Raw genomic sequence first — 21,962 nt, 5'->3', positions numbered from 1 at the left:
ATAAGGTCCTTTGTTACTTGGGAGTATGATACTTGGGAGTAAGATTAAGTATCATACAAACAAGTCATTATGTGGGCTTGTGACGAGATTGATGAAATGTAAGTTAAAAGCGTCTGATAATTGTTTGCCTGTGATAACTGTGTAACCCTGTAATATTTCGAGACGTGACTGGCACAATTTATTTCAGTTTAAGAGTATATTTAACGCATGCCATAGTTAGTCTGCATCTGAAACATTGATACCAGAGAATAGATTATTGAAATAGCCGTGTTTCGCATTGCGGATAAAACCTGCAACAATGTTTGTGTTTCTAACTTTTTTAATTCAACGAGGTCCTCTAGATTTCTTGTTTGTGCAAATTTTACATACATGTGCATTTTCTTAGATATCATCTTAACACACTCCTCCATAATCCCTAGTTTGCATGCCTTTCTTGACTTCCTGATTCTCTTAAGTTTAAACCATTCTTTATAAACATTACTAAACATAGACATGAATGTATCATAAGCATTGTTTGCAGAATTTCAGTCAAACACCAGTTTCCAATCAACCAAAAAAAGTTTTTCTTTAAATCTCGCAAGTGTACTTTTGTTTATATCTTCTACCAGATAAGTTTCAGAAGTAGAAGCTTGTTTTCGTAATGAGGGAGCCTGCCAAAACATATTTATCAGGAGGTGGTCACTGAACGGCGTATCAGTAACACCGTTTTCAACATCTATGGATAACTGTGTTATAAACATGTCCATTAGGCTCTCAGATTGTGCCGTTGTGTGTTGGCTCTACGATTACATTAGAAAAATTATTTGATACAAGCAATAAGGAAAGTTCTATAGCTGGGCCATCCTGAAGCAGCATATTTACGTTGTCTTCCCCCACAACACGCTTAAGTTGTTTGTCACTGGCATAGCCAATAAGTCTTTGTAGAAACAAAAGAAATCTAAGTTACCATTCGGTGAGCATTACATAACAGGGAACAAACAACTTATACTGCGCACCATTAAAGCTTCGTAGTTTGCATTTGAAGCGCTAAATTTTGCAAACATGTTTTTGCGAAAGATTTTTTCTATAAGGAGCGACACACACCTCCACATTTATGAGGTCTATTCAGGAAAAAACTTAAACAACCAGATACGTTCACAACATTCATACATTCACGACTGCTACAGCCATTATGTGCTCAACGACACTACTCTAGGGCCAGCCTTACTTGTGTATAAACATTCGCAAAGAGTAGCACTTTATGAAGTCTGCTTCCACAGGTGCGCCTAACTAGGGAACGCACTTGTCGTTGATGGATTTGCATAGATTTGGCTGTTTTCCTTCATACTGAGATATTTCAAGCAAAATATAGGTTTTGTTATTTAGCTGAAGATACAAATTACGCTTACTGCAGGCGATTAAATTTTTGTCTATTATCTGCCTGGCAATCTGGGCAGTGCAGGGATGTGTATAGTATTAGGGGGGACAGATATTTTAAGGCTATCCTTTTATTTTCGAATAATATTCTATAACAGTTGACAAGTCTTTATTTAGTTCCTTGCAATTCTGACAATACAATTATTTTTTCTATAGATTCATTATCTCACAAAACAATTTTCAAGAACATCTCTTTTGATAGTAATTGACAAATAACTGCTGCACAAAAATATACAGATGGAACATGGATAAATACTAGGAAGCATAAGGCACACAATGCAGCACAGGTCAAAAATTACCTACTCTAGATGTTTCAAAATTCATATTACAGCTGAAATATTGACATGCGAGACAAGAAACTTCATAACAGTCATTATGCTTTATTTGAAAGCACACTGAAATCCACTGTTCTGAACATGGATCTCCAGTGGTCACACAAAAGACAAATTTTGGAAACTCAAAGACAGAATTGTTTTAAATGAGTTCCTGGCATTGTGGGCTCCAAACATTTAGCTTCATGCTGCAAAAATGATTGTTTTATATGCAGAAGGCACTCTGGTATCGCTGTCACAAATGTGCTGAGTGAGCAAAATTAAGAGCAGTTCGTAATATGTACACATACACACACAAAGCTTTAGTAGGTTCCAGGAGTATAGATCAAATAGGAGAACACGAGGCACTGGCATGCAAGTGCTGTTATTACGTCGACACAGGTGAAAAATTACCTGCCCTGCACATTTTAAAATTGATATTACAGCTGATATATCGACATGCGAGATAAGCAACTTGATAAATTACGAGAATAATAGATGTAGATTGTGAAAATTCCATTCTTCAAAAAGTTTCTGGACTATTTTTCGACCTAAAGACCTGTCCCCCCTTAATCATAGTGATGGCGCATATTCTTTGTCTCATGCAACTTATATGATGTACAGTATTTTCAAGTGCAGTTGCTTGGATTTTGTGCTTCTGATACCCTCTAACCTTTATATTATTACTGTTAACTGCACATAAAATAGATTTACAGTATTTTAGCATAATATTCGTTGTGCCAACAAAACTCTTTATTCTACATATAGTAAAAGCTTATTAATTCGAATTCTGCAGAGATGCCATGAAAATTCAAATTATATAACATTCGAACTAATTAAAGTTGGAGAAACAAATCTCTTGATTAAGGTGTGTATATAGGCTTGAGCACGCGTGCACACATGGTCACATTGGCATGAACAACATCTATACTTCGAATAACTGGCGTAGCCAACGCTGTCTGACGTGCCCGACATCGAGATGGCTCTTATTCCACCCGCGCGTTCGTCGCGCTGACTGGCGTGAAGAAAAAAATCAAATCCGGCGAAAAGCGAAGCATCGATTGCGATAGCAAATTAGTAGATAGCTATACCAAGTAAGGATAGCAGTTTTATCGGCCATATAAGCTTGTAAACATTCACTTACTAACTAAATTAACAAGTACGATGTCACACGCGCAGGTAAACATGAACACGTCTCACTTAATGACCACGGAAACTCGCTGAAAAACGCTGGAGTGAGGAATCGCGGCAGTAGCAGCAAGTGAATTGACCTTCGTGCAGCTCTCGCTTCAACGCGAACAAAACTTAGAAAGCACATTGCATACAAATTTACCAGCACTACACGCACTCTGCAAACATCGCAGATCGCTTTGAAGATGAGGCCCACGCGGGTGCCCACTTCGGCCATGTCGCAGATTGCTTTCAAGATAAGGCTGTGCAGTATGGCTGTGCAGTAAGCAGCAGCCGCTGGAGAAGAACGTCAGGAGAGGGCACAGAGGGCAATGACAGGAAAGGGCACGCATCTGCTTGCCTTCCTCGCTTGTGCATGCAAAGTTGAGCCAGGTTCGCCAGCTCACCCTCACACGCTTTTGCTCGCACCTACAGCACACAGAGCACAGCAACGATTTTATTGCCCTTGAGCTTTATACAGAACCTCACAGGAGAGAAGCGACCTGCGACAGAGGCATTGGCCATGCCGTGGCCAGGCACAAGCGCGTCTCTCGTCATCATCACCATCATCAGCCTGGTTACGCCCACTGCAGGGCAAAGGCCTCTCCCATACTTCTCCAACAACCCCAGTCATGTACTAATTGTGGCCATGTCGTCCCTGCAAACTTCTTAATCTCATCCGCCCACCTATCTTTCTGCCGCCCCCTGCTACGCTTCCCTTCCCTTGGAATCCAGTCCGTAACTCTTACTGACCATCGGTTATCTTCCCTCCTCATTACATGTCCTGCCCATGCCCATTTCTTTTTCTTGATTTCAACTAAGATGTCATTAACTCGCGTTTGTTCCCTCACCCAATCTGCTCTTTTCTTATTCCTTAACGTTACACCCATCATTCTTCTTTCCATAGCTCGTTGCGTCGTCCTCGATTTGAGTAGAACCCTTTTCGTAAGCCTCCAGGTTTCTGCCCCGTACGTGAGTACTGGTAAGACACAGCTATTATACACTTTTCTCTTGAGGGATAATGGCAACCTGCTGTTCATGATCTGAGAATGCCTGCCAAACGCACCCCAGCCCATTTTTATTCTGATTATTTCAGTCTCATGATCCGGATCCACAGTTACTACCTGCCCTAAGTACATATATTCCCTTACCACTTCCAGTGCCTCGCCACCTACTCTAAACTGCTGTTCTCTTCTGAGACTGTTAAACATTACTTTAGTTTTCAGACCCACTCGTCTGCTTTGCCTCTCCAGGTCAGTGAGCATGCAGTGCAATTGGTCCCCTGAGTTACTAAGCAAGGCAATATCATCAGCGAATCGCAAGTTACTAAGGTATTCCCCGTTAACTTTTATCCCCAATTCTTCCCAATCCAGGTCTCTGAATACCTCCTGTAAAAACGCTGTGAATAGCATTGGAGAGATCGTATCTCCCTGCCTGACGCCTTTCTTTATTGGGATTTTGTTGCTTTGCTTATGGGGGACTATGGTGGCTGTGGAGCCCCTCTACATGTCTTTCAGTATTTTTACATACGGCTCGTCTACACCCTGATTCCGCAATGCCTCCATGACTGCTGAGGTTTCGACTGAATCAAACGCTTTCTCATAATCAATGAAAGCTATATATAAGGCTTGGTTATATTCCGCACATTTCTCTATCACCTGATTGATAGTGTGAATATGGCCTATTGTAGAGTAGCCTTTACGGAATCCTGCCTGGTCCTTTGGTTGACGGAAGTCTAAGGTGTTCTTGATTCTATTTGCGATTACCTTAGTAAAGAGTTTGTAGGCGACTGACAGTAAGCTGATTGGTCTATAATTTTTCAACTCTTTGGCATCCCCTTTCTTATGGATTAGGATTATGTTAGCGTTCTTCCAAGATTCCAGTACGCTCGAGGTCATGAGGCATTGCATATACAGTGTGGCCAGTTTCTCTAGAACAATCTGCCCACCATCCTTCAACAAATCTGCTGTTACCTGATCCTCCCCAGCTGCCTTCTCCCTTTGCATATCTCCCAAAGCTTTCTTTACTTCTTCCGGCGTTACCTGTGAGATTTCGAATTCCTCTAGACTATTTTCTCTTCCATTATCGTCGTGGGTACCACTGGTACTGTATAAATCTATAGAACTCCTCTGCCACTTGAACTATCTCATCCATATTAGTAATGATATTGCCGGCTTTGTCTCTTAATGCATGCATCTGATTCCTGCCAAGTTTCTTCTTCACTGCTTTTAGGCTTCCTCCGTTCCTGAGAGCATGTTCAATTCTATCCATATTATACTTCCCTATGTCAGCTGTCTTACTCTTGTTGATTAACTTCGAAAGTTCTGCCAGTTCTATTCTAGCTGTAGGGTTAGAGGCTTTCATACATTGGCGTTTCTTGATCAAATCTTTCGTCTCCTGCGATAGTTTACTGGTGTCCTGCCTAACGGAGTTACCACCGGCTTCCATTGCACACTCCTTGATGATGCCCACAAGATTGTCGTTCATTGCTTCAACACTAAGGTCCTCTTCCTGAGTTAAAGCCGAATACCTGTTCTGTAGCTTGATCTGGAATTCCTCTATTTTCCCCCTTACCACTAACTCATTGATCGGCTTCTTATGTGCCAGTTTTTTCTTTTCCCTCCTCAGGACTAGGTTAATTCGAGTTCTTACCATCCTATGGTCACTGCAGCGCACCTTGCCGAGCACGTCCACATCTTGTATGATGCCAGGGTTAGCGCAGAGTATGAAGTCGATTTCAATTCTAGTCTCACCATTCGGGCTCCTCCACGTCCACTTTCGGCTAACCCGCTTGCGGAAATAGGTATTCATTATCCGCATATTATTCTGTTCGGCAAACTCTACTAATAACTCTCCCCTGCTATTCCTAGAGCCTATGCCATATTCCCCCACTGCCTTGTCTCCAGCCTGCTTCTTGCCTACCTTGGCATTAAAGTCACCCATTAGTATAGTGTATTTTGTTTTCACTCTACCCATCGCCGGTTCCACGTCTTCATAGAAGCTTTAGACTTCCTGGTCATCATGACTGGATATAGGGGCGTAGACCTGTACAACCTTCATTTTGTACCTCTTATTAAGTTTCACAACAAGACCTGCCACCCTCTCATTAATGCTATAGAATTCCTGTATGTTACCAGCTATATTCTTATTGATCAGGAATCCGACTCCTAGTTCTCGTCTCTCCGCTAAGCCCTGGTAGCACAGGACGTGCCCGCTTTTTAGCACTGTATATGCTTCTTTTGGCCTCCTAACTTCACTGAGCCCTATTATATCCCATTTACTGCCCTCTAATTCCTCCAATAGCACTGCTAGACTCTCATCACTAGATACCATTCTAGCGTTAAACGTTGCCAGGTTCATATTCCAATGGCGGCCTGTCCGGATCCAGGGATTCTTAGCACCCTCTGCAGCGTTACAGATCTGACCGCCGCCGTGGTCAGTTGCTTCGCGGCTGCTGGGGACTGAGGGCCGGGGTTTGATTGTTGTATTCATATAGGAGGTTGTGGCCAAGTACTGCACCAGGGTGGCCAATCCTGCTCTGGTGAGGGAGTGCGTTACCGGTTCTGGTCACCGGGATCAGGCCACACTCCAGGCCTGTTTATGTAATTTTATCAATATGCGGATTTTTTTTTTTCTTATCCAGTGGAAAATTGCCGGCACCGGGATTGGAACCACGGACCTCTTGCACACGAGGCGGGTGTTCTACCTCTACGCCACCACTGCACCGCACTCTTTCCAGACAGGCCTAAACAAAGGGCCGCAGATGAGAAAAAGCAAAGCTGTGCTGCTCACGCAGTGATGCCCAAATCGCGAACGTGCTCTCATGCACTAGCACAAGATAAGCACAAGATCATCCACGTTGGCATGGAGTTCAGATTATCAGTGGCGGTGCGGATTTCAGCATGAATTAGCGGGATGTGTTGCATACGGCTTTCAATACGTTACTGGATGGACCGCGAATTATCCGAAATTTCGAATGAACGAGTTGTGAACTAAAGAGCTTTTACTGTGTATAGATTTAGTTTTGTAAATTTGTAAGGTTGTTTCAGCACGGAGCGTGTTAGGGAAAGTTTTGATGCCATGTGCAGGGGACGAGTTCTCGGCTCTGTTCTTGGTGGAGCACAAGGCCTCAGTGGACCTGGCTGTGCCTTTGAAGAAAGAGACAGCCCTGCACATGGTTGCTGGACTTGGAGGCAGCCGCGAGTTAGCGGAAGGCATGGTTCGTGTGGCTGCCTGCCTTCTGAAGCATGGTGCAGACGTCAATGCCCAAGACAGCAATGGAAAGTGAGGAGAACCTCTGTTTGGCACTTTGGAGTGTTAAAACTCATGATCACAGTGGGTGCTCGAAACCCACACATGTAGTTAAAGAAAAGCACTTTTAAAGAATCTAGCCACTCTTGTATTTTTTTCTATCATCTAGAAAGCACTGGAAAAAATTTATTTTATTACTGATACAGATGTTCTTTCACCATTTTAAGCAGTCATTATAAACAATACTGCCACTGCATTTTGGACCATGGAGATGGTAATACTACAGCTGTTTGTGTCTTAGTGAACTGTATATAATACCTATGAACAAAACAGAGCATGGGATGGGGAGCATATTGACTCCTAGGTCAAGTTCCTTAGTTTTGATTTTGATAATGTGACTACAAGCAAGTTGTAGTTAGGCAGTTCTTAAGCTTATAATAAATTCAAACATTGCACTGAAGCAGAATTAAGTGTTAAAAGAATTTTCTAAGCCTAAAGACACCTTTCGAGAAAGTTGTTATTGCCTTTGAGAATTCGAGAGGCTCCTTTTTCTGGGCATTGTTAACAGTAAAATGCTGCCTCTACATTGGAGTGGCATGTTGCTGAGAAGAGTTGCTTTTCTGCATAGACTCCTAATTGACATTGTACTAATGTTGTTTGTACAGTACTCCTGTTCACCGAAGCATAGAGGCCAAGAATATGGGTGTTTTCTGCCTGCTCCTTGAAAGTGAAGCTGTAAACCTGGAACTTCGAAACAACGAACAACACACACCGCTTGGCTTTGCGCTTCACTTTTGTGATGGCCCGTATGACAAGGAGAGCTTTGCTAGCCGGTTAGCAGACCGTGGAGCTAGCCTTGATGCTGTGGGCCGAATAACAGGTGACTTGGGGTTGTTTGCTCTTTGCATTTCTGGCTTGTATTCTATTTTAGTCCTCGTTTCATGTCTCCCAAATCAAACCCTGCAGATCATTCATATCTTGCATGTTATGATGATAATGTTAGCAAACATGTACTTGTTAGCAGAAGCTTTTCTTTGTTCTAAGGGCACTGAAGATGTGCGCACATTTGTCTCAGAGGTATTTCCCACTGTCCTTGGAGGAGGTGTACTATGCAGGAGGGCTGACAAAATTTCTTGGCCCAGTAATCCTGCTAGTGTGTAACAACTACATTATTATTCAATGCAAGCTTGTTGCAAGCGCCAATTATGCAATGCAAGTGCCAATTATGTCATTACAATCACAGGAAAAAGACATGAAATATTGATCTGTTAGTTTGCCTGTTGCGTAGTGGCCTGGGATCCCACCATGCTGCTAAAGGCTGAATGCTATGAGCCGTCTCCTGTATTGCAAAATCAGTCCAACCCTTCCTCCCCACTTGGCATGGCGTAATTCTCGGCGTGAGGGTTATCTCATGTATCTTGGTAATTTGGAGCGTGCCTATGAACTTCTTTCCTGCTCGGTGGCTCCTCTTCTTCAATGGGGTGAACAGTAAGAAACCCCAGGCAGTCAAAATTAATATAGTCATACATTACAACACCTCCCATAGCCTGCGTTGCATTAGGTAGTTAAAACCCATAAATACAATCATTTCTTATTCCACAACAAGTGTGAGGAAGCGTAGAGAGCAATAAAAAAAAAAGAATACTGTGAATTGATTTGGTAGCACTGAAGCACCAAAAGGCAATGAGTTGACTACACTGAGCTGGCATCTCATTTGTTTGCGACATTCAAACAACTGCAGTCACTGTAATGTTGTTTTAACTTACAATTTAACTCTGCATAAATATTTTTCTAGAATCACCGCTTATTTTGAGCTGGTTGCATTAAGAGATGGCAGTTATTTATGCTGTAGCAGCCTTGGCTTTGCTCAGTAACTGGGTCAGCATCTATCCACTGAAAAAAAAGTGTGCTAGAGAAAATGTTCTGCACTCTTGTAAAGACAGTTACATTACCTGTGATATATTTTGTAATCAGTCACTGAAGCTGTTGCATTGATTACTTGCATCTATTGCAGGGGACTCCCAACTGCATCTTGTAGCTCGTGCTGGTAATGAAGATGCTGGAATCTTTCTTGCTGAACGGGGAGCACAGTGCAATATAAGCAATAATAAGGTGAGTAGAAATAAAATATGCTCATTGAGCAACTTCTTGCACATGAGAATGCTGGCCCAAATAGTACTTGCATAGATGTAATGCAATTTTGTTGCTTGGAAACTGCAGATTAAAAAGTACTCTATTTGTAACTGTGGCATGGATCCATTTTTCTGTTTACTGCACTGGGCTTTACTGCCAAGTGCATGAGTAATGGAAAGAAGTCAACCCTAAAGCTCACGATGCACTGCAAGTGAACTTCAGTGTAGTCACTAGATGCAGAATACTGCTGTGCAGTGAAACGGACCAAGGGCTCGATTTTTCGTTAGGTTGTGTCGGTCATAGTTGGCGAGAAGCTAATTAAAACAGGTGCATAGGTCAGACAACTTACAGATGCTCATTTACAAGCTATTTCTTACGGCATCTTGTTTATCTAACTTCTCAGCTGACCTTACTGTGCACACAGCGTCATGTTGTTTTATAATCATCATAAAGCTTTTTGTTATTTTTGTAGTTGTTCAAACCACTAAAGATTTGTCCCTGCACTATACGTGCAGTTACACTATATTTGTGCAAAGCAGGCAGTGGTGAGCAGACACATTTTCTGGTTGGCTAATTACATCAGGAATTCTTTGGTTCCTTTCTTCTGGCTGCATCACTAATAAAAGTGGCATGTGTTGCCATGCAGGGAGAGACTCCACTGCACGCTGCATGCCAGGCTGGTTTGGCACGTCTAGTCCAAACTCTTTTGGAGCATGGCGCTGACCCAAACAAGCAGACACTGGGCTCTGTAGCAGATGATGACGATGCCCGCTACCTGGAAACACCACTACATCGTGCAGTGATCAACAAGCATGTTGAGGCTGTCCGCAGCATCCTTCGTCATAAAGGTACTAAATAGTTGGGCATGTTGGAACAAACTCCCTTTTACAAGCAGGTTCTGCATGCTGTCCTTTCTTGTGCTTCTGCCTTTAAGCACTTGTGTCTGTTCGTACCTCCATAAGAACTGAAGTTCTGCTGTTTTACTTCACATCATGAAATTGATGTGGTGTACATAGACAGCATTTAGTTGCTAAGTCTAGGTGGCAGGGAAGGCCTTTTCATCATTGTTGTATCACATAGTTTTGTTAATGACTGAACATTGTTATAGAGCGTAGGTGCTTGTATATGTGTGCCCAACAAGCTACAAGTCCATTAACCTTCCAAATCTGAAAGTCATTTCCAACCAACATGCTATGCTCAATTGACATTTTTATGGTTTTCCAAAATACCTAAGAGTCCTTTCTGTGGGCAGTGTCCCTCCAGTCAACACTTGTCAGGTATCTTGACAGTCCTTAAATGCTAGCTAGGTATTTAGTTTATTGCTGTCACCAGACGATCTCTAAACTGCACGGTCAGATTCTGTATTAACGTAATAGCGTGTATTCAAGCAAGGTTGTTTATATTGCACAATTGTAAAGCTTCTCAACGTTTGCACACAGACTTGGCAGTGAAGACACCTGGCGCAGGGCTGCTGATAGCCAATTTGAACCTGAAGAACTCCAAAGATGAAACAGCACTGAGCCTGTCCCTTGAGCTGGGCCTTCATGATATGGCGCGCGAGTTGCTTGCTACAGGAGCTAGCTTGGATGTGGTGGATGCCGAAGGCCTCTCTCTGCTGCATCGTGCCATTTTGCATCAGGACACTGCAGGCGCCATATTTCTTTTGGACCAGGTGTGTTGTGCATTTGAAACAAAGCGATCCCCAGGTAGCCATAGTTAATCCGGAGTCTCTCACTATGGCCTGCCTAATAATCATATCATTGTTTTGGCATGTAAAAACTCCAGAATATTTAAAGCTTTTGAAGGATGGTAGTGCAACACTAGGTGTGGAGGCAGTCACTGGGCCCTGCACTGCTGGTCAGTAGTACTAAGAGTTGGGCTAGTTGATGTGGGTTTATTTCTTGTATAATGGAGGTACATAAAGTAAAAAGTAATATAGACAAAAATAACAGCACTTGTTTTCCTTATCTGCTTCTTGTTTTTCATCCTTGCATTATGTGGTACCACTACACCAGAAATGTGTCGCATACGACCATTATTTTGGCTGCGGTAGCCAGCTCAAAAATTGTAAGAAATTTAAACACACAGGAGGTATGCTAGCAGTGCACAAATTTAGCCTTTAATTGACTTTATGGCAAAGCGTGAAGCCTTGCTGTGAACCTGCATCTCGAGCCTAAATTTCCGCACTGCCAGCACACTATTTGTGGGTGTTCTGGCCACAAGGAAAAGTCACTCTGTGTGGCAGCAGTGCAGTACCAAAACCAACGTTGACTCGGCATACAGAATAAGGCAGTGTCTGGACCTTTACTTTGTGGCTGAATCACATTGTGAGAGTTTAATCATGGTTGTGTGCTGTTCTTTGCACTGGGTGCATGTGCAAATTTTTTCCCAGGTTGTTTTTGTGAGTTGCAAAAACTGGTTATACTATGCTCAAAGATCAAAGATAAGGTTTATAGCACAACCAATTTGGAAAGTTTCTACACTCTTTGCCAGTCTCACAGAAACATCCTCTAGCAGAAGCAATTTGATTATTCTTTTGCTGCATTAAAATGAGTGTTCTGCCTGCTGGTGTAAATTTCATCCTTAAAAGCAGGAAAGGTGTTTGAATGTAAAAATGCTTTGCAAGCATTGAAGAGAGCTCGGCCAGCAGCAGAACTTCTAAATATCTGGAAAGTTAGCCCTGTCCACTGTTACCAGTGCAATATCAGCTGCATATCGTTATGTTCTCCACCATTTCACTTTGTATCCTTCAATTGTTTACTGAACTCGCTGAGAGGACCTCTGTCAAATCTTTAGATGACAAGAAGTCTTGCTAAAAATTTAAGGAAGGCGAACATGGTTTTCAGGGTACGTGAATAGTAATTTTTGAGACCGAATTTAATATGAATTGAATAGTGCCAAAAGCAAATCAAATATGTTGAATACTTTTTGAATACTGTATTTATAAAATTCTAATGTGGCCCTGCATGTGACACGAACACAATTTTCATGGCAAAAAAATTATACAAACAAAAAAGCAACGAAATGTTAAAACAGAATGTGTTCACGACATTCACTTATGGCAAAGAAAACTAAGGTTAAAGCTAGTTTTTCAAATATTCTACAATAAAGTTGGAATTAATAAGGAAACTTATTTAAAGAAACTGTTCTATATTTCCAAGTGCAGTGATCATATCCTAAACATATGTGGATACCGGGCCAGGACGTGCCTGTTCACTTGTTTGTTTTCCAATGTGCATAGCAGAATGGAACAAGCTGCCTGAAGGGCAATTACGTTGCCAAAATGAAGAGTTGTTTATGTCCATGCTGTAACACACACACCCCTCCCCCCACTTGGGCAATGCTGGGTCATTCTTGAATAGACAAAAATAAAATAAAAGTGCACCTGAATGTAATATGTGCCCAATTTATAAAAGGAAAATGTAGCTTGTCCCTACGTTCGCTACCAGAAACAAACAAGACATGCAGAAGTCATCTTCACAGATGGGAATTTTTTATATTAGCTTTCATAATGATAGCGGTGCGTCATCACCATTTGCACTACATTAGCCACAGATATGAAGCACACATGGTGCTATTCTCGAGCAATCACTTTAGAGATACAACTATGTTTTTCACAAGATTTTATGTGACTGCATTGAACTTGTTGAAATGTGTGGCCGAGAGCCTTCCTGGCACTCTGCATATATAGCGAGCTTGGCGTAGTGCCAGAAACGCTGGTGGCCGTACGTGCTGATGCCTCCTGTGCCGAGTTGCGTGAAATCTCACGAAAGTGAGGGTATCTCTCTGAAAGTGATCATAGTCAAGAACAAAATGAACCCACAGGAACCTTGAAGAAAACGGTCTCTGCCACCATCACGTGATGGCAATGATGCTGTCTGACATCTCTGATGGTAGGCTGTTGCCAATGCGGCTTTGGTTTTGCATCTGATTGTAATGCTCAGGCAATGTGCTGACCCCTTTCTTTTTTCCGTAAAGAGGTGCTTTAGATTCGTGTAAATATGATAGTTTTTAATAATGAACAGCCTTTAAATTAAATTCTGGGGTTTTATGTGCCAAAACAACAGTATGATTATGAGGCATGCCATAGCGGGGGACTCTGGATTAATTTTGACCACCTAGGGCTCTTTAACATGCAACCAATGCATTGTACACGTACATACATTTTTGCTTTTTACCCCCATCAAAATGAAACCGCTGTGGCTGGCATTCGATCCCGTGCCCTCGGGCTTACCTGCACAATGTCAAAGCCACTACGCCACCATGGTGGGCAGTGAACAGCCTTTCTGACCATTAATACAAAACAATGTTGACATCTCGGTATTCACTACATTAGGAAGTTTCAAACGTGCACATGATAAAGTATGCATTATCAACTGGTTTCCTTGAAGTATGCTTGGTCATGCAGTATTAGAATGAAGCTTTAAAAGGTAGTCACGTGAGCACGTTAGCACTTATTCTGTTAGAAAGGTCTTTGCAGATGGTGCCACTATTACATATCAAATAATGCTGCAATACACTGTATTCGGAGAAATCCAAGAGAACATGCAGTTGCAGCATTGATAAATAGTACCAAACAACACCCATTACTAAATGTTGTAACTTTGCGCAATTTGAGTATAAATCCTCGTGGTTTAGCTACAAACATCTGGCTCCCAGAGCAGTGATACAGTGTGCTCACTCCCTTCCCATTCTTTATGTGTGGCAGGGGTGAAAGTAGCTTCACTTTTGCTTCAGTTTCATGACTGATTTTGCATCGCTGGCAATGTGACATATTCATAAACTGTTCGAAAAATATTTGATTTTGCAAATAGTGTTTTCGATTCAAGCACTGAATTGAATAGGACAATATTCAGTGAATTATTCAAAAGTTACTAACACTTGCACACCCCTGCATAGGGTAGGCACGTACAGTCAAACCTCGATATATAGAACATGGATATATCGAATTATTGCGTATATTAGACACTTTCTATATCAACTGGAAAATTGCTTCATTTTTAATTTTTTATTTCAAACGGGGCGGTTGTAAATGGATATATCAAACTCTGCCACCCCAGACCACATGCAGCTCTGTTGACAGGTGGCAAGCTTTCCTGCAACACCCTTGAAGATAGCGGTGGTGCGATGGGTGTTCCCGACTGATCGCGCCGAGGGCACCATTTGAACGTAGCAGTGTTCGCACGCAGCTAGTTCAGCTGTTCGCACGCAGCTTGGCTAGTCCGACAACGTCAACGATGAATTGCATTTGTGGCACTGGCTCCTTCTCGGTGCTGCGCTCTGTGCCTGCCACGCCTTACAGGGACTGGTAGTTTGCATCCATAAAGACAAGCGGCAGCATGCCCTCACTGGGCTCACTCATCGACACCTCGGCAGGCGCCACTTAATACATTGTTATTGACAGTGTTTCAAAATGGTTTGATTGACGCTCATGGAGATCGCAGCAGAAATAGCAGCCAAACGAAGACACTGCTGAGGTTGATCCCGCATGCCCCGCTCCCGACTTCTTCTGAGGCTGTAGCTGCTTTGGCCCTTCTACGCCGCTACTGCAGCCCGATAGAAGGCACCAGCCTATCGCTTGTGGATTGTTCAGACTATGTTGAGGATTCCGTGTTTAAGCACGTGGCTGCCAATAAGAAGCAGGCTACACTGCTGCAGTACTTTCAGCCAAATAAATAAATACGTTGTGTGAAGCTTCAAGTGAGTATTTACCGCGCTATGGTTGGGGCATAATCAGGGAATGTTGTTTGTAGCGCGTGTTCGGTTGCACCGCACGCGATTTGCCTAGGCCGCACAGGCTTTCCGCGGCTGATGAAGTCAGCATGGCCTAAGCTAATTGCATGCGGCGCAATCGACTGCACACTTCGAACGATTACCCTTGGTTCATTGATTTATTTCCAGAAGCTTTTTATGCATTTTTTAATGTGATTTTATATGTTGAATTCTGGCTATATCGAACTATTTCGCAATCACTGAGCTGTTCGATATATCGAGGTTCGACTGTATTACAGGGAGTACCTGAAGTATTGTCATTGTAGCAAGAAATGAGCTGAAAAAATAGATCTTGCATAAATGTAGTTCTTAGCAAATATGCACATTTATGGTGTGCTATAGCGTCAGGGGAGGTCATAACAAACTTTCCATTTCAGCCAATTCTACTTTAAGTAAATCAGCCTTACAATGCATGTTTATTTGACTAGGGGCACGTAGCTGCAGCAGGCAGGTATATGCGTTTCCCTCACAGCAGTACACAAAAATGCAGGTCCTATCGGCTCTGATAAGGAATCTAAAGTGCAGGGGCACTGTAAGGAAGATTAAGACCCAGCTCAAAAGGGTAAGGCATATATAAAAGCACAGTACAGAGCTGCATTAGTTGCTTTGTTGTCTGTCACATGAAAATAAGCACAGAGGAATCTCATTGGGCTGATTTAAAGCTTTTAAAGAAGGTACGACAAAGAACTAGAAGGGATAAACACCTTGTGAAGCAAATGTTTCTGGTCTCTTGCTTGTTGTCTCATGACGAAGTGTGTGTTATTCAAACGTTTTGTCATCTGCTCATTTTGTAGTTGTTTCAATGTGCTACTGTTGCATGATATGTGCTGATCGGCTGAACTATTAGTCCAGTATGCAAAACATTTTTGTACCGATAATTTGTTGCACAATGATAAAGAGCCTTCCGCTACAGGCTCTCTCACAGCCCCATCATTCAAACATCTCTCAGTCTGAGCTGCAGTATTAGCAATACCACGGTGTTAATACACATTTGTGGTGCTACATTTCCGTCAGTGCTTTACAGTGGTGGAACAGCCATTTGACCTCTCGGCACAGATTGCAGCATAGGCAGAAAGCTGATTTGGCATAGCGATAAGTACTTTTAGCACAGTGTTGCACATAGATCTAGACGCAATATGGTCTCAGTTACAACTAAAATGGTCAACAAATATAGCACAGCCAGCTTTGTGTATCAATGTGGCATTCGTGATAAAAATTGCTAGTCTAGTTTCACAAGAATCTTTAATATAATTTGTCTCGCTGTGTGCATTTTGCAGTATAACGCAGTTTCTACAATTTCGATTTGTAGCAGGTGTTTGCGTGTTCGCTGCACTTCAAACGAAAAAAAAAAAAAATTGATTGCAGCACAAGGACGTGTAAGGCAGACCGCACACTATAGGATGTGCACTACTAAACCAAAATTACAGTGAAAATATCCAGAGGCTTGACTGAGTATCTCCTGCATAACTGTGCATTGGGCCATACATAAGTTTTTTCAATTAAAACCACGGAGTTCACATAAATGCGGACATTCCTTGCAGTGCTGCAAGGAATGTCCGCACTAATGGGAAATTATTAGCCAGCGGTTACTAACCGCCCTGTCTTTCCTCTTTTTGCTCCTCCTCTTCCTATTCAGTGGTTGAGTATGCACAACTAGAAGGCATGTTTATGGTGGGTCCGTCAACAACTATTTTTTACAATGTGCAACTGAACATTATCTGTAACTGCTCTTTCATCCGACAGCCTCTTCGAGTGTACTCAGCGTTACAGTAACTCGATGAATGCTAGAATGCGAAATTGCACCATAAAGAGCACAAACAAGACTGCACAGTGGCATAATATTAGAACCTCCACCAGAGAGCTATGCAATAAAAGAAAAAAAAAAGCAAATGGAGGACTGGTGGCTCTGGCTATAACTGCGGCTATGGCCACTTTGTACACTTTCACAATGATGATGATGATAGCACTCTTTAGGTTTTGGTTTCAGTTTTACTAGCAAGGCAATTTTTTTTTTTTTTTCTTGCAGGCTTCGCACAATTATCTGCTAAATAGTCGTTTTGGAGCAGGATGGCGCGAAGGCCTGCCCTCAGCGCAATTGGCACAATTAGTACAGCTGTTCCACCACTGTAGCTTAGAAAACTTGTCCGGTTTGTGTCATGTTGACTTGTACCAGCTGTGTTTGTGGTTACTCTTCATGTTGTCTTAGCAGCATTACCTGGTATCTATAAAGTATCCATAAATAATATCTGCGCAGGGGGCTGACCTCAACCTGCGCACTCAGGACGGGGAGAGTCCACTTCAGCTTGCCATCAAACGCCACCTGCCGGCAGTGGTCAAGGCTTTGTGTGAGCGAGGTGCTGATATGACTATAACAGATGAAGCCAGTAGCTGCAAGAGTGCTCTCTGGCTTGCCTTAGAAGGTGGCCAGGAAGATGTTGCCTCCGTCCTTGTGAGTACTGCTTAGTTCACAACTGGCGTGCATTTTTCTATTACAGCAAGAACACTGAAGTGCCTGTGATGAATAAGCTATTAAGTACGACCAAATTGGCTTTGTGTGTATTGCATGCTGACAGAAAACTTTAGTTCCTATCCAATGCATGAGTTTAAAACATATGCCACATCCAAGACTACATTCCAATTCTCATCCAAATAAAGACAATTGTTGAAGAGTGCTGTTTCATTGATATATGCAAACAATCAGCACAGCCTGTTCACATGTGACAGTTAATTGCAGAAAACGAGCTTTATGAACAGCTATTCCTTTATGCAGTCAAAACAATTTCATCATTATTTTCACTCTTGTAGCTCCTGCACAAACCATGACAAGTCTGCTTTCTGATGCCAGTGTGACACTTGATGCAGATCAGTTTTGCAAGTCTGCTTAACATTGACCATACTTACAGGTCACAAGTTGCATAACTTCTATTGATGATGAATGCATTGACACATTTATGTTGCAATTGAACTTACCCTTCTGCTTTTGCTGCTTAATGCAGTGACTGTGCTCCAAAGGTTCCCAAAATGTTCAGATTAATATTGTGTACACAATAGCAGAGATAACTAGTGCAGTGTAATGCAAAGGGAGAAATTTTTCCTCATCTTTACTTTATACAGGTTAACCACTGTGCAATTTTAGTAAGTTCTTTTTTATTCAGCAGCATTATGTGATCTCTTGTAACTGTTTCAGGTCCAGTATGGCTGTGATACTGACTGCTGGTCAGAGGGTCCTGGGTGTTGCTACCAAACATTACTGCACAGGGCCATTGACGAAAACAATGACTCTGTGGCCTGCTTCCTGGTTAGGAGGTGGGTCTTGTGGCAATGCAGCCATCCTCTGCCTGCTTTTTCATTTAGAGCGTACCTTTGCTGGCTTCTCTTTCTTGTACCCCAGTCACACTGATCACTGTCTATTGCGATTGAGCCCAGTCTGGATTGAATTTCTTGACCGCGATTGGCTCTCTTCTGAAACTTGCACAAAGGAAGTGTTGCGATTGGGAAATTTGATCCCGATTGGGTTCTATGCAATCAAAAGTACCCCATGGGACCAGGTTATAAGACCCAACAGGCAGGCAAGGCCGTTCACATCTTGGTATTTTATTTTGTACCCAAGATTGCTTTTGTCTGCGATTGTTAATGCCTCATGTATAGGCTGTTTGCTGTTCATTTGCCCCCTTTATTTTGTATGTTTTGGCTTTAACGGTGCACAAGCTTTGATTAAATTTGCTTATAATTCTATATGATAAGGCTACATGGAGTAGCAGTACAGTCGAACCTTGATAATTCTAACTCGAAGGTGCCTGAAAATTTTTTTTGAATTTAGCAGAAGGTCACTTAACGGTGGACTTTCATGCAGCTCTGCATTAGACGGCACATTGTGTACTGAGGTAACACATGAGTGACGCGTCCCAGAATTGTGGCTTTACAGTAGCATGGCCACACAGCAGCATAGCGTCATAGCAGCATAGTGTCACGGCAGCGTAGCTTTACGGCAGCGTAGCTTTACGGCAGCAGAGCTTTACGGCAGCAGAGATTTACGGCAGCAGAGCTTTACGGCAGCAGAGCTTTACGTCAGCGGAGCTTTATGGCAGCGGAGCTTTATGGCAGCGGAGCTTTACGGCAGCGGAGCTTTATGGCAGCGGAGCTTTACGGCAGCGGAGCTTTATGGCAGCGGAGCTTTGCGGCAGCGGAGCTTCATGGCAGCGTGGCGCATGCCGCCGTGAAGCCACATTTCTTGGCAAAATTTTTGCTGCTGTGAAGCAGCACCTCAAGGCAAAATTCACATATAATCTGCACCCCGACTTTACCGTTAGATTTTTAAAAAATTGTGTGGGTTATATGTGGCAAAACATGGTGCTTGCAATGGAATATGGGAGTAGCAGCCACCGTGTGGCCGCATCATTGGGTTGAAAGCACAGCTGCGTAAGTTGGCGCACTTTTGAGAGCACAGTCGGTGGCTCGGTATGTTCAAATTAGCTGTTGCAAACGCTTACATGTTCGAATTACCAAAAATTTTCATACATTGAAATGCACATAATTTTGACAGGACTACAGCGTGAGTTCAAATAAACAGGAAGTTCATATTAAGTAAGTCGAATTAATGAGATTCTACTGTGTCTTTATTTCTTTGTGCATACATGCACAAGTAAATGGACAGGAGCAAAAGGTGCTTATACACCTACAAAGGCTTCTGCACCTGTAGTTTTCAACAAATACACATTTTTCACACAAAACACACACAACGCATTGTAGACCAACATGAAGGATAACAAAGTTACGCTTCTGCGCTTATAGAAAACAGTTTGGACACTTTTTATACAGTAGCAAAAAAAATAAATAAATAAACGCACTGCATTCACACCTATAGGTGGTAAAAACAGTATATCTTCAATGTAAATTCTGAGCAGTAGTGCCTTGTGTTTATAAATATTCACACAATTAGAGGCCTGCTAAGCAATTTTTAGTGCAGTGGTGACTGTTGCTACAGGTTTAAGGCACTGCATGCAGACTTGCTTCTGTCTGGTTTTGCTTCCTCCACAAATTGGAAATATTCCTTATTCTCACCTAATACTTGATCCTTTTCTTGCACACATTTTGGCAAAACATGTAAGCTTTCTTCATTACTTTTTCAGTGGGTGTGACCTTAATAGTCCTAGGAGGCCTGGTCCTCATGGTGAAGGTGACGAAGAAGCATTTGATGGGCAAACACCGCTTCATCTCTCTTGTGCATGGAGCCTAGAGCAAGTGGTTCAAACACTGATTGAGCACAATGCAGACGTAAATGCCCAGGTCAGTGAAACTGGTTGAAAAAAACATGAAACCGCGTAATGTTCCTGAAAGTGACAACAAATTGGAGCTCTGCTTGTATACTCTGTTGTATTGGTTAGTTAATTAGACTACACATGACATTAGTGACTGTTGGCCTAAGAGGAAACACTTCTCCACTTAGGCACGCCTGTGCAGCTCATGTTGGTGTCTGTTCTGAAGTTCATTTTGTGTGCAATCTCTGTTCAGTTGATGAAAGCTTCATTTCTCGTATTTTCCATTTTATGGAATTGTTTTTATGAAAATTGTTTTATGAAACATATTTTTATGAAAATGCCATAACAATAATTTGTGCTTGAGAAAAAAATTTAAGCTCAAATCAGCAATGATAGACGAAAATTGATAAAGGAACATTTACAAATGACCTTAGAGTGTGCCATGTGTGTTCAGTAAAAGTGTTTTTATCCTGGGGCCATATCCTGAAATGATCCACCTTGGCAATACTATCGACTTGGCGATAGTCACATTCAATAAATCAACTGGCTGCTTACCCATGAGGACAGCATGCACTACCAACACACGCTCTCGAGTGCTTCACAGTGCACCGTGAAAGTGCAGAGCTGCTCGAGTGTGTTGTTTTCGAGTATAATGGCCACAGTACAGGTTCTGCGCACCGACTACAGTTGGCTACAACTGCTATAGTGAAAGAAAATGAAAAAGAAAGTGCAGAGTGTTTTATTTTAATGAATAAATTGTGCTACAACTCGTGCGGCTGCAAAACACATTTTCATGATATTATAAAGTGTCGCACTGTTTCTGCATCCGTGTGTCAGCCATTGTGCACCGCCAGAGCAGCATCATTTGACTTCTATACTACACTTCACCACCAACCACGTGAGCAATGCGTTGTTAATGGTGCTGCTGCCAGCTGTTCCAAGAAACTTTCATCAAAAATTGTCGCTTACACAAGGCAACACAATGCAATAGCTGATCAATGGTGAACAAATATCACTGCACAAAACTACCTGCAAACTGCCACCAAAAGGTACTATAAACTACCAGTGCACTTGTCTCTACTACACCACACCACCAACCGACCGCAAAAGTCATGGTCGTTTACTCAATATATGTCTGGAGCACCCAACAACACCATGTGACGTCAAATTGATGTAGGCCAGAACCACAAGAAGACGCTATTTATTTTCCAGTTTTGCCAAAACAGCCAATTGGCACACAACATTGGTGGAGCCAATGCAATAGTACTATCGCTGAAGTGGATTGTTTCAGAATACAACCCTTGGGTGTGCACCTGCTCATGTGTTCGAATTTGTCTCCAGGACTCGGAAGGTAGAACGCCACTGCATGTAGCCATCAGCAACCAAAACTCTGTTATCATTTCGTTGCTTCTGGCTCACCCAGCCATTAATCTAAGTTTACGGGACAAGCAAGGTTTGACACCATTTGCTATGGCCATGACCACACGTAACAACAAAGCTGCGGAGACCATTATTGCCAGAGAACCGACTGCACCTGAACAGGCAAGTGACAACCTCTTGATTAAGCAGTGCTGTTTTGCAGAGCACTTTTGTGATTTCATGTAACTACGAAGCGTTTTTGTATGCTTTGTAACCTTTAAGGTGTCATGTT

General features: G+C 42.4%; 1 protein-coding gene across 1 annotated transcript in view; it reads left to right on the top strand.

Annotated features, from left to right (window-relative positions):
- Positions 1–21,962, top strand: part of LOC142575290 (rabankyrin-5) — a 70,836-nt gene that overhangs the window by 23,789 nt on the left and 25,085 nt on the right. Inside the window, exons 8-16 of the mRNA XM_075684531.1 lie at positions 6,986–7,181; positions 7,814–8,028; positions 9,163–9,260; positions 9,928–10,129; positions 10,721–10,953; positions 17,308–17,502; positions 18,241–18,359; positions 20,183–20,339; positions 21,653–21,853. Of these exons, the coding sequence (XP_075540646.1) occupies positions 6,986–7,181; positions 7,814–8,028; positions 9,163–9,260; positions 9,928–10,129; positions 10,721–10,953; positions 17,308–17,502; positions 18,241–18,359; positions 20,183–20,339; positions 21,653–21,853 (1,616 nt within the window). The remainder of the gene's footprint in view (positions 1–6,985; positions 7,182–7,813; positions 8,029–9,162; positions 9,261–9,927; positions 10,130–10,720; positions 10,954–17,307; positions 17,503–18,240; positions 18,360–20,182; positions 20,340–21,652; positions 21,854–21,962) is intronic.

Source organism: Dermacentor variabilis, chromosome 3 (genome assembly GCF_050947875.1).
Source record: "Dermacentor variabilis isolate Ectoservices chromosome 3, ASM5094787v1, whole genome shotgun sequence".
Classification (NCBI taxonomy): domain Eukaryota; kingdom Metazoa; phylum Arthropoda; class Arachnida; order Ixodida; family Ixodidae; genus Dermacentor; species Dermacentor variabilis.
The sequence above is the reverse complement of the archived record's forward strand: the minus strand, read 5'-3'. Positions and strand labels throughout refer to the sequence as shown.